This window comes from Triticum urartu, chromosome 5 (assembly GCF_003073215.2).
Source record: "Triticum urartu cultivar G1812 chromosome 5, Tu2.1, whole genome shotgun sequence".
NCBI classification, from domain to species: domain Eukaryota; kingdom Viridiplantae; phylum Streptophyta; class Magnoliopsida; order Poales; family Poaceae; genus Triticum; species Triticum urartu.
Window position 1 is genome coordinate 36520885 of NC_053026.1, and position 13628 is coordinate 36534512.

The window sequence follows — 13628 nt, forward strand, 5'->3', positions numbered from 1 at the left end:
TTTTGTTACTCCTCTGTGGACCCTTCGTGGGTGAGTCCTTTGTGGACCTTATTCCTTCATGGAATTTGACAACCAGTATAATTGTGATCTTAGATCCTTTGTAGATCAAAGCCTCTATCAACTTGGATGTAAGATAACACCAACTATTCGAAACACGGAAAAAATGTTCACCGAGCCAATTGTGTTTGTGATTCTATCAACTCCATCTCTTTACTTTGCAATTGCGTGTCGCATTTCTATGGTGTTATATGCCTAAATCTGCCAAGAAATTAAAACTTGGGAAAAGCGTCGATTATTGTGATTAGTATTCTATTCACCCCCCCCCCCCAAATCTAGACATATTTATCGGTCCTGCAAAGATTCACATAACATCTGCATCAATTCTTGACATATGGATATACAATTTCATGATAACAATTGCATAGATTAACCAAAGGTTCATCCTAATAATTTCATTAATATTTCAATAATGGTTCATCATAATAATTCATTAGATTGAACAAAGATTGTTTCATGATAATAACATCAAAGATTGAAAAAAGGTTCATCATCATAACTCTGTAGAATAAACAAGAAATTCAGTGAAAAAATCATCAAGACTCATATAAACTTCACCATTCTTTACTCATGATGCACTACTTTTCACTGATGTTTCATAAAAATAAATATTCATCAAAATTTGCAGGTAGTGAAGTTATTTTTCCAAAAAAAGAGGTATACTCCTGACCTTTGCATCCAGCATGCGCACAATCATATTGTTCAACAGGACCCGACAAAATAAATACATGGATCAACCCATAGCACCTACCTGACAATCATTGTCACTACACCTACAAGCTTGATGATGTGCCCTGACCTCGCATCAACACACACCATCTAATCTAGTGGCCTCATCAAACCGCCCACCGGCGAGCCAAGAGCACCAGCTGGTCTAGCAAACCCGCTACACACACCGCATATGCATGCTCTAGAATCAGCCACCGCCATCTTTCCACTGTCCACCTTCAGGATAATGAAGTTGAAGTCATACGCTACAAATCGAAAATAATTTTCAGATATAGTACATGCGAGATCCTCATAGTATGCTTCATGTTCCCCAGTTTGATCCATGATATAACCTCTTAATCGTTTCTACCCTACAAGTAATGAAAACAGTGCAGATCCTCAGCCACGACGAGGCTGGCTCGCCGCACCAGGCGGACACCAGTTATCCCGGCCATCGAGCGCATCCTTCATAGGGATTTTTTATATTTTTTCTCGACACGAGATTAATAAAATAGATATTTCCTTATATTTTTTCACGGTGTACTTAGGTACATTGGCATGCTCACGTTTTGTTTCTATTTTGTCGTGTCAAACATTCATTAAGGAAATTCGCAAAAAAACATTCATTAAGAAAAATATATTTTTCAAGAATAAAAAAGCACAAACACTAAAAAAAAGCACATGACGTGGCCAGCCCATGTGAGGGAGCCATAGGTCGTCAACTATTCCACGCTCAAGATGTGGAATAGGACGTACGTGTCCTATTCCTTGCACGCTGCAAGGAATAGTGGAGCCTGTACACGGAAAGAAAAGAAAATGAAAGGAAACGAAAGCGACACGAGGCGTGCCTCCAGCTAAACCCCTCACCGCGCCGCCGTCCGTCCGTTCCTTCCTCCGTCTCCTTGCCGCCCCGCCGTCTGTTCCTCCCGCCCCGCCCCGCCGGCATGAACAACCTACTAACCGTAAGTTCCCTCTGCACCCCCTCTGAACCCTCCTCCTCGTGTTCCTCCTTTCATCTCTTCACACTGCTCAATTGCTCAACGAACCGTTCGGCAGGGATCGGCTTAGATGCTCAGATCTGCTTGAGCTCCAAGTAGCAGGATTTATTTGCCCCTCCTTTTAGGATCTGCTTGCTCTTTTTGTGTGTGCTATCAGCAGTGGGCTGGTTGCACTTGTCTGAACATCTCCGGGAGGTTATTCTGATTTTAGTTTGTCCCAGCTTTATGCTTAGCAAGCACTCGAGTCTCAAAATGTCATTCACTGTTTGTTTGTTAGTTTGAAAACAACACGTAATGTGACCACATTATATTACTTATTTCAGCACTCAAATTAACTTCAGAATGTTCTTTTGGCATTACATACATGGTCGCCGACTCGCCGTCATGTTCTGATTTTGAATGTGACATCTCAAATACTCTTTTTGAGCAGTTTATATCTTCTGCTAGCAAGTATAAGCTTTAGTAATATTCTTTTGGGACCAGTTATAATAATGCCAATGCTTTATTTCCGCAACTATCCTGTCCTATTGGTTTGGTAGGTTTTAGCTGATGATGAAAGTACCAGCACAATTGGCTATAATGTCAGATCGAATTCATAGCAATCAAGCAAGCCTTCGTGCAGGTGCTGCTGTGCAGTACATGTTCTTATAAACACTCTGATTTTGCAGGATTCCTTTGAGCTTCCCCGGTGGGATTCCTCAAGAGATGAGGGGGATGTTGAAATGGGGATGTATCAGCCCGACGCCTCTGATAATTTAAAAGGATTCTTCAAGAAGGTGCATGCTGTTTAGGAAACTCCATACTAATCTTGTTCCTGATGTTATTTGTCCATTTTTGCACTTCAGATTAATGACATGTGATGCTGCTTTCACACACACACACACACACACACAGGTTGACGGAATTGAGAGCTTAATAGCTAACTTAACGAGTCTCAATATCCATATCCCGAGTCCCGACGCCGGGTTCGGGGCAGGAGGCCTTGACTTCTCCTCTCCATATCCCGACGCCGGTGACGTCGGTCACGTTGGGGTCGGCCAGCGCTGGGGGAGGGAGCCCGAGGCAGGCGGCCTCGGCTCCTGCTACTCCGGTTGTGGCGGCGACACCCGCGCCAGCAGCAGCGCTGGGGGGGGGGGGGGCTAGGGCAGGTGGCCCTGGCTCCTCCTTCATCTTCGGCGGTCAGGAGGACCGTGTCTCTTACGCCGACGGCGCTCCACTCTGCGCCGGTGGGTGGGGCGGGAGGAGGGCGCGGGCAGGCGGCCCCCGCCATCTCCTCTCCTGTCGTACCCGTGGCTGTGGACCCCGGCATGGGGCATTTGTCTGAGGGGCTTGGGAGCCCGCAGCCGCCTCCTCCGGTAACCTCGGTTGACCCTTTGAGGGACTCAGCGCGAGGCTTTACTAGGGAGGAGGTCGTTGCTTTTGGCGGGATCCCGGACCCCGTCTCGACGGGGAGACGGATGAGTGCTCGTATCCATGAGCTCCCGGAGGTTGATGATATGCAGCAGCGGTGCGCTATGAGGGCGGCCAAGCTTCAGGATGCTGCGATCTCTTCTGGTATGTCCGTCAACATATCAAATTCTTTATTGCATTTTTCTAATGAGGAGATTATAAATAATGCAAACCAATTAGGAGTTTCACTAGGTGCTACTGATAGTGAGATTTCCAATTCGGTGAATGATCTGTTAGATTTGGAGGCGGAGCGTGCCTTAGAGACTATTCGTAATCTTGCAGCAGTTAAACCGATGAATGATGATGAGATTGATGCGTTAGGGGTTAGAGTGCTCGATAATCTGTGTGCGGATCTAGCACCCCCCAATCATGAGTCTGAGGACGATGATGTGCCCCTAGAGAATGCCGATGGTAGTATCGTTGAACCCGGTTATGAGGACCGAGCGTCAGAGCCTAGTAAACCAAAGCGCAAGTGGAAACGTAAGATCTATCCCGATTCTGCAGTTCGTAGGAGTGCTAGGATTCGGACTACTAAAAAAATTCATGACGAAATATGAAAGGAATCTTTTGGAATAGTAGAGGTCTAAAGGACTTGGCTAAAAGAAGGTTTCTTGCTGAGGCATCATTAGAGCAGCGTTTAGATTTCATTGCTCTATCGGAGACTGGTAGAGAAAACTTTGCGCCCCAGTTTCTGTCCTCTCTTGCGGGTGGTATTGATTTCAATTGGCATTGCCTCCCTCCGCGAGGAAGATCGGGTGGTATCTTGCTAGGTGTGAGATGCGATTCGCTTGAATTCCGAAGTGTAGTGATGGGCGACTTCGCGGTTAAGTTTCGAGTCAAGTCTAAAGTAGATGGTTTCAACTGGGCTTTGGTGGCGGTTTATGGTGCCGCACAACCCGAGCTTAAACCGGAGTTTCTGGCGGACCTTGTTTGAATCTGTGGGTCAGAACAGCTTCCAATTTTAGTTAGGGGTGATTTCAATATCATTAGGAGGAGAGAGGAGAAGAATAATGATAACTTTTACGGCAGGTGGTCGTTTATGTTCAATACCATTATTGAAAGCTTGGATCTGAGGGAGATAGAGCTTTCTGGTAGAAAGTTTACCTGGGCTAATGCTCTGCCAAACCCAACTTACGAAAAACTTGATCGAGTTCTTGCGAGCGTGGAGTGGGAACAAAAGTTCCCTCTGGTTATGGTGCAAACTCTCTCGCGGGGAATATCCGATCACACACCCTTGTTCGTGGACTCAGGGGAGCCGAATCACGTGGGTAACAAGAACACCTTCTCTTTCGAGATGTCATGGTTCGAACGCGAGGGGTTCTTGGACCTGATTGCCAGGGAATGGGCTAGGGGTGCAGGAGGTACAACTGCGGTCGAGCGTTGGCAGAATAAGATTAGGCATTTGAGAAGTTTCTTACGGGGTTGGGCCAAACACCTCAGTGGTGTGTATAAGATTGAAAAGGATAGACTCCTTTCTCTTATACAGGCCCTAGACATAAAGGCCGAATCCACGATTTTGCTGCCAGCTGAGCTTCAGGTTAAAAATGAGGCGGAGAAGAGGTTGAAAGAACTGCTCCGCGAAGAAGAATTGAAGTGGGATTTGCGAGCTAAAGTCTGCAAAGTGGTCCAAGGGGACGCGAATACTCAATTCTTTCATTTGATTGCTAATGGTAAGCACAGAAAGAAGCGAATCTTCCAACTTGAACACGATGAGGGCACTATTTTAGGACATGATAACCTAAAAACATATATTACCGAGTATTATAGGCAGTTATTTGGACCTCCAGATGATAATTGTGTGTCCCTCGATGAGTCCAGGATTGAGGATATGCCTCAACTATCGGCTGCCGACAATGATATTCTGGTTGCCCCGTTCTCAGAGAAGGAGGTGTTTGATGCTATTGCACAGATGAAAAACAATAAGGCTCCCGGACCGGATGGATTCCCGGTCGAGTTCTATAAAAAGTGCTGGCACATTATTAAGGGGGATTTGCTACCTATGTTCCACGATCTGTTCTCTGGACAGCTTCACTTATTTCACTTGAATTTTGGAACTATCACACTGCTTCCTAAGAAAACGGATGCTGTGAGAATTGAGCAGTTCAGGCCGATCTGCCTCCTCAATGTTAGTTTCAAAATCTTCACCAAGGTTGGGACTAATAGGCTCACACAGATTGCGCATTCTGTGGTGCAACAGTCCCAAACTGCTTTCATTCCGGACAGAAATATCCTTGAAGGGGTGGTCGTCCTGCATGAAACGCTCCATGAAATCCATTCCAAAAAATTAGATGGAGTAATTTTTAAGGTGGATTTCGAGAAAGCGTACGATAAGGTCAAATGGCCATTCCTCCAACAGTCATTGCGTATGAAAGGTTTTGATGAAGCCTGGCGCCGACAGGTTGAATCATTTACGCAAAAAGGTAGTGTGGGAATTAAAGTAAATGATGATATAGGTCATTACTTCCAGACACATAAAGGCCTAAGACAAGGAGATCCGATGTCCCCTATCCTGTTTAACATTGTGGTGGATATGTTAGCAATTTTGATAGGAAGGGCTAAAGAAAATGGTCAAGTAGGTGGATTGGTACCTCATCTTGTTGATGGAGGTGTATCCATCCTTCAGTACGCCGATGATACAATTATCTTTATGGAGCATGACTTGGCCAAGGCGAGAAATATGAAGCTTGTGTTATGCCTATTTGAACAATTGACCGGGTTAAAGATTAACTTTCATAAGAGCGAGCTGTTCTGTTTTGGTAGAGCCAAAGAAGAATAGGAGGCTTGTAGGCAATTGTTTGGGTGCGAGTTGGGAGAGTTACCCTTCTCTTACCTAGGTATTCCAATCCACCATTGTAGGCTGACAAAGAGAGAATGAAAGTGCATCTAGGACCGATTTGAGAAGAAACTAAGTTGCTGGAAGGGTAAGCTCATGTCATACGGAGGCCGATTAATCCTGATAAATTCGGTGCTCACGAGTATGCCTATGTTTCTCCTATCGTTCTTTGAGGTTCCAGTTGGTGTTAGGAAAAGACTGGACTTTTATCGATCGCGTTTCTTTTGGCAGGGTGATGAGCTTAAAAGAAAATATCGGCTTGCTAAATGGATATCATCTGTAGACCGAAAGACCAAGGGGGTCTTGGTATTGAGAATCTAGAAGTTAAGAACAGATGCCTTCTTAGCAAGTGGCCGTGGAAGCTCTCATCGGAGAATGATGCTATGTGGGCTCAAATCCTTCGCAGCAAGTACCTCCAGACAAAAACTTTGTCCCAGGTCACAGTCAGGCCGACTGATTCACCTTTCTAGAAAGGACTGATAAAAGTCAAACAATCTTTGTTTAATAGGATGAAGTTTGTTATTGGAAACGGCGCTAGTACACGTTTCTGGGAGGATACTTGGCTCGGCGAGACACCCTTGGCCATTCAATATCAATCCACCGAATTCTGTCAACGCATTATTTGGGACATGGCTTAATGGGATTGAGCCTGACTTAGTGAGACACATTCGGGTTGGAGTTTGCGCTTTGTTGTGGACTATCTGGACTTGCAGAAATGATTTGGTTTTTAACAGAATATCACGTATCCATTTTTTGCAGGTTATATTCCGAACCACAGCACTGATCCATTCATGGTCGCTACTCACTCCGATGAAGGCCAGGGAGCATTTGGTTACTGGATCTTTCCGTTGGGAGATGGTAGCTCGGGATATCTTCAACCGGTTTGGATGACGGTCATATAATAGGATAGGCAATTAGTTTACCTATTTATTTTTAGCCAGCCGGTTGTGGCGTCTTTTCGTGGCTAGTTGGTGTTTCTAGCCTTGTTTGGCTCTGTGTGAGCCTTCTTTGCTTTTTTATTATTTTTAGAGACCTTGAAACCATATTGGCACTGCTTTATTTGGTTAATAAGATGGCCGTATGCATCACTCTGATGCAGAGGCCGGGGAGTCCCCCTTTAAAAAAAAAAAGAAAGGTGACAACTCCAAACCTTATATAAATGAGATGAAAATTTTGCTTTACTTAGTCACGCACAACAATACATTTTTTAAGCGATTCGGCAGAAAATGGAGAAAGATGTTGATGAAGCGAGGAAAATTGCTCGTATGGCCAAAACAAAACTTGATAAACTCGAAGAAGATGTATGTTATTCTTCTGTCTGCATAGCATAAACTAAAAGATGGACATGCTGCTAATGGTTTGCTGCTTGCCCCTGTGCTATGCCACAGAACTTATCTAACAAGCAGAAACCTGGACGCGGGAAGGGCTCTACGGTAGATCAATTAAGGGAACAGACCGCTGGGTAAATTAAATTCACTGTCGATTTATGTTTCCAGTCTCTTGGCTGCATGAATTAGCCTTTTTTTTTGCGCAAATGTAGTCCTTAGTCACTTTGCTTACTGATTGATCTCTACAGAGCAGTGAGGAATAATTTGAAGGAACAGATCGATGATTTTCAGGTATTGTTTTCCTCTAACTTGAATTTCCAAATTGACATGTAAGTGATGATTTTCCTATTATGTCTGGGAATAAATAAATTTTTCCTCTAATGCCTAATTGTAATCTCTAGATACACACACAAAAAAAGTTAAAGCCAGTGCATATTTCTATTTACTAGTCCCTCCATCCCAAAATAAGTGTCATGGCTTAGTTCAGATTTGAACTAAAGGCACGACACTTATTTTGGGACAGCTGGAGTACTTGGGCTATTTGATTTGATATGCCCTCATAGAGCAGCAGGGAGAAACTACTCTGCTTTCCCATGTATATGAGGCATCCAAGCATCGAGCTCTTTATAAGCGGTGCAAGTGGCTTTGTTGATGCTTATATGTTCTAAAAAGTAAAATAAAGAGTTTTGCAAATTGTCATTCTTTTGACTTTCGGTAACTTTATAAGAATGTTTCTCAGCCATTATGGTAGATTATTGATAGTATGGTAGATTATTGATGCTGTAAGAGATCTAGAGAAGAAGCTTCTAGAGTTGCAGCAGGTTACCTTTAAAAGGGTGGTGGTGGGGGGTAATATGTGTTAATGTACCCCATTTCCTGGGTTTTGGCTTGTAGATGTTCCTGGATATGGCAGTATTGGTTAAGGCTCAAGGAGACATGATTGACCACATAGAGCCACATGTAAGATGACGAACTTGTGAAAACAGCTTTATTCTAACAAATAGACCTAACCGATTTTGTCAATAAACAAGCTAACGAATGCGATGCTGGCATTTTGTTTGTTATTCCAAGGTTTCAAATGCTACCAACTACATACAACATAGTTTGGATGCCCTCCAGAAGGCAAAGAAGTTGCAGAAGAACTCGAGAAAGTGGATGTGCTCCGCCATAATCGCTCTCCTGGTGATAGTGATAGTTGTTATCGTCATGCTCGTGGTTGTCAAGGCAGTGAAGAAGTAACTCTTGAGCATGACCTGAAACCCAACATCTTGGGAAGAAGTAGGTTTTTTTCTTCTTTCTGTTTATGCTATCTGTGTAGTTCTGTGACCGATTCACACACTCTTCTACTATCGCTGTATGGCTATGATGAACCGGACAAGTCGACATTGGTCGCCCATATATATACTGGAGGCTCCTGCTATTGGTTCGTGTTTGTCCTCCTAGTATTTTTAGTGGTCAAACCGAAATGTGCGTCCTGAATCCATTCATCGGTCATCGGTTCAAATCCGATAGTCGCCTTTTTTTCTCTATCGATGTTCTACGAACAATAATCTCTTTTTTTCCGAATTAAATGGAGAATCCAGGATCTTTTATGTTTTTTACCTTACAATTTTGCTAGATACAAAACAATAAAATAAATAATATATATACAAAAAATAAAGATTTTGATGAAATTCCATTTTTTATGCCTCAAACATTAATCGTCAGCTTGTTGTGTCTAAAGAAGCAACTGCTCCGTTGTTGGTACTGCAGTATACATATTCTCATTCATTGATCAATCGCTGTACAACAAAGGAGTGCGAGATATGCCCAAGAAGAACCTGAAACATACATACACTAGTTTCAGGCACTTGGTGGAGGCGGAGCAAACAAGAATCATACCCACTGTCATGTCACTTGGCGCGGTAATAGCCCAAGTGTGTAAATTAAGCCGTGCTTTGAAGTGAATTATCGGTTGTACCGCTCATCAACATCCATCTCAGAGAGTAAGAGCAATAAATCACACTCTAAGTTATTTGATATGGAGATGTAACAGGGACCTCCAAATCGTCTAAATAATTTCTTGGTATATTTTACTGGGGGATTTGATTATTTGCCCCTTATTACTTCGCACTTTGATAATTTGCCACTGCTTACATTGGATTTGATATTTTAGCACATCTTACTTTGGACTTTGATTTTTTGCCCTTGCCCACGAGGAAAGACAAGTTTGTCCCTGCTCCACCCCATTGACCACGCACAGCGTCTCTCACCGTTCCCCAACTCTCTCTCTCTCTCTCTCTCGTCCGTACTTCCAGAGAGACAGTGGTGACCGCGACGGATATTGCCAGCAACCCAGGGGCCGGCACAACAACACGGGCAAGCAAGCAAGCAAGCAGCAACATCACCACTAGCAACCAGCAAGGCTAATTAGCACGGCAACCAAGCAGCAGCAGCACGGGGCCACGGGCTGCACAAGCGCACGAGCACGAACAGGAAAGATAGTGAATCCGTCGCCTCGTTGTCGAAGTCACCGTCGTCCAGCACGCCCTGGCTCTCGCCCGTACATCGTAGGCTAAGTAAAAGCATCTATGGCACCAAATTAGTATCACTAGATTCGTCTTGAAATGTACTTTGATAATATATCAACTTTATGTCATATATGTTACTATTGTTTTCTATAAAGTTGATTAAAAATTTAAAACTTTGACTTAGAACAAAAGCTAGATGTACACTTATTCGCGGACGGAGGGAGTATCATTTAGCTTAGTCGTTGCGTGGTGTAGTAGGAAGCGTGACACAGCTCGACACGACGCATAGGTGACCACTTGACAACATGCACCATCAAAGTGCCATGAAAGCGCATCGTGCATGGTGCACCACGACATACATCGTTGAGATGTGGGAGTTGCGATCTTTGGTGATGACGAGATTATCTTCACTATCCGCCATTAGGGCACCACATGCATCGAGGGGACACATGCACATTCGGTGCATAATGGCAGTTAAGCGTTGTTACCCTATTTAAGGAGGCAGTCTTCACTCGATTTCCTATGCCATAATTCCACTTGATCAATTATAAAAACATATTTACAACTTGCCGTGCATGTGTATCCCGATCTGAATTCCTGCGCGGCCTACATTAATTTAATGGTTAAGCTTACATTGATGATCTTGTTATGTCATACATTCTCTGAGCCTCGGTTGGCGCTAAACAAAGTTTAGTGGTCATTGCAAAAATAGTTTAGAGTCATGGTCATTTGATATGTGAGCATGTGATGGACTAATATGCTAGGATTTTCCATGTGTTGAAAAGAGATCAAACAATGACTATCCCAGTTTGTTAAAGCAACTAGTTTGGGTGGTGCATCTAAACTATTAATTTATTTTTAAAGCAATGCTAATTCCTTCAGAGGAGACAATCTCTTTCCCTACAAAGTAAAGTGAAAGAAGAAGAAAAAATAGAGAATCACTTTGGTTTATTGTCTATTCTAGAAACTATAAAAAATATGAAAAGCAGAAAAATTAATAAGCCCACTAAAGATAATATGTTAAAAGCACGCGTTGTTGGGAAGCACATGATGCCTCATCACTTTATGCCTTGGTGGAAGCATGCCATCAATGACCATCACCTTATTTATTCTTTTGCCACTTTTTCGAGTAGATGATTATGTAGGGTCAAGATGACCATGCAGACCTTTGGAGCCCCACCACCCATTCTCAACCAAGACAAATAAGCTTAAGAATGGTTTAGTGTAAAATATAATGTCACGTTGTAATACTCAATGTATGTCAAAGTAAGGTTGCATCCGTTAATGACAACCAATCATGCATAAAAAAGATATTAAAAAGAATGAAACTATTCTGCCAAAATGTGGTAGAAGCAAGCTTATCGAAATGATTGATTTGGCCACCCGTCGTTAAGGGTGGTGAATGGGCAAGCTACTCTGAAATCTCGCTAGTTGAGAATCACCGTAGCTAATTAAAATGAGCATGTGCATGCGTGTGCGTGATGAGCTTCACTAGCATTTCTTTACGTATGGAAAGATATTAACTAGGCAGGCATGCATCCCACAGCATTGCCAAAAATGTTATACGCGCTCCCTTGATCGGACGAAACTTGCACGTGGTTTCCTCTCTACATCAATGCGACGACCGAGACCGTCACATGCTTCCGCCTGGGTCGCTCGCGTATCGCAGCCTTGCATGCTCACATGTACGGTGAGTCCCCTCCCCCTCCCTTCCCCGTTCATCTAGCTTCTAGGAGCACTACGCATGCATGTGCACCTGTGTGTGTTGGGTGAGCAGCATTGCCAAAGATGGTCTAGGCGCTCCTCCCACCCCACATGCAACTAACCCGTGGTTGTGTGTGTGTGTGTGTGTGTGTGTGTGTGTGTGTGTGTGTGTGTGTGAAGCCCGGGCTCGACACGTCGCGGCCTCACTTTGCATCGCACACGACCACACTCGCTACTTAAACAGCTACGCAGTCCACAACACCAGTGGCCGGCAGCCTCCAACACCACCCTTGGAGTGTAGCACGTCGCTCGCGTAGGGAAAAGGAAGCACCTCCCACATCCGACGAGTGACGGTGAATCCCTCCCCCTCCGTCTCCTCGTTCTTGCATTTTGTCGCTGAATTCTTCTTTCTCTTCCTCTTTCTTCCTGTTGACCTTGACTAACAATGCCTCAGTGTCTCATCTCCTCATCTTGTCCAGGTTTGATCCATGGAGTCCCCGCAAAAGAAGGCTCCTGCATCCATGGCCGGCAGCAAGGCGCCTCATCTGCTGCCGGTGACCCTGTCCCTGGCCAAGAAGACGCCTCGTCCTGATCTTGTCCGAGGAGTCAGTTCATGGGCGCTCCTCACCGCCTGCCACATCGCGCTCTCCTTGGCCATCGGCACCGTAATAGCCTACGCACTCTACCACTTCCACGTCCGTTGCAGCCAGGTACGCCCGATTCCCCTTGCCCTACCCCTTGGCTGCTGCCCTTCTCCATGCCTTCTCAATTTCCACTCCTCCACAGTCCTCCTTCTTTCTGCGCTGCGACCAGCTTACGGACGCGGAGGAAGCCATGGTGAACGCCCTAGGGATCGGGCTGCTGTGCTGCCTCGTGCTCCAGGCGGCCGCGGCGGTGCTGGCCCTGCGGCTCCCGTGCCGCCGCCGTCGCCGCGCCCTCGCCTACCTCGCGCTCGTGCTCACTATCGTCGGCCACTTCATCATGGCCGCCATAGCCCATATCCTCCTCGTCGCCGACCCAGGAGACCTCTTCTTCCGGATCTGCTCCACCGGGGGCCTCTTCATCTACGCAGCGGGAGACATCATCAGCTTCTTGGCCCTCCTCCTCGGCAGCGGTGAGGAGTAGGACTGAGAAGCAGGGGTACGTAGGCAGCGTCGCAGCGATCATGTCCATGGATCAGCTGGTGAGGTACTAATGAGGGACTGATAAATAATGAGTAGGAGTATGCATTATGCTAGCGGCCACAATTGACCGAGTGCACCGAATCTACCAGTGTACTCGACTGTTAATTGGATAGATCGGAGATGCTAGTACGTATTTGTGTAAACAGCTATGACCATGATTACGCCAAGCTATTTAGGTGAGACTATAGAATACTCAAGCTTGCATGCCTGCAGGTCGACTCTAGAGGATCAGACATCATTTATATGCTTATTTATCCAGCTTCGATATAATTGATGTTGGTGAGATTGTCACTTCATGCAGTATAGGAGTATATGTTAACTATGGTTTTTCATGCAACCGCTGGCTAATCCACTGGGGATAAAGCTGTTGTTCCAACTTGTGTATAATTGAAAATGCAAATGTAACTAGGTTCCTAGTTTCAACTTACTCCTACCTGCTGATTAAGCATGCAGTTTTCTAGAGTTGTGCAATAAACGTCTCATCATGGTTTTTAGCTGTTTTGATCTAGCTTAGCAAGCTACCTCAATTTAGCTGCACAGTGATATTTCAGCTACGCATGTAACCCGCGTGCTTCGTGCCCTGCTGGTTTTGCCAGCCCGGGTAGCGTGCCATTGCTGCTTTGCCATGCCCGTGACTACATGCGGTAATGCATGCATGCATGTCACCATGTGCACCGCTCTATCTTTGCCAAGAATATGAGAGGTGGTGGGGATCCAAAGGTCTGTCAACACGGTTTTTTGTTTCATAAAAACAAAAGGTCTACAGTGTACTCGACTTGACCCATGTTATCTACTCCAAAAGACCCATCAAAAGCAGAAGAAAAAAGGACGACGATGATTCATGAATAACCCCTCAA

At 44.9% G+C, this 13628-nt stretch overlaps 1 protein-coding gene and 1 pseudogene across 2 annotated transcripts; both read left to right on the forward strand.

Moving 5' to 3' along the window:
• The first annotated feature begins 1709 nt into the window (after window positions 1-1709).
• Window positions 1710-8718, forward strand: LOC125506702 (annotated as a pseudogene).
• A 3115-nt stretch (window positions 8719-11833) lies between these two features.
• LOC125555544 lies at window positions 11834-12839 on the forward strand. 2 transcript variants are annotated; one of them, XM_048718458.1, is made up of 3 exons: window positions 11834-11940; window positions 12067-12297; window positions 12374-12839. In XM_048718458.1, the coding sequence occupies exons 2-3, from the start codon at window positions 12076-12078 to the stop codon at window positions 12710-12712; spliced, it is 561 nt and encodes a 186-aa protein (XP_048574415.1). In that variant the 5' UTR covers window positions 11834-11940; window positions 12067-12075; the 3' UTR covers window positions 12713-12839. The 2 variants fall into 2 exon arrangements, with proteins under 2 accessions (XP_048574415.1, XP_048574416.1); XM_048718459.1 differs by having other exon boundaries at window positions 11838-11940; window positions 12042-12297.
• The last annotated feature ends 789 nt before the right edge of the window (window positions 12840-13628 follow it).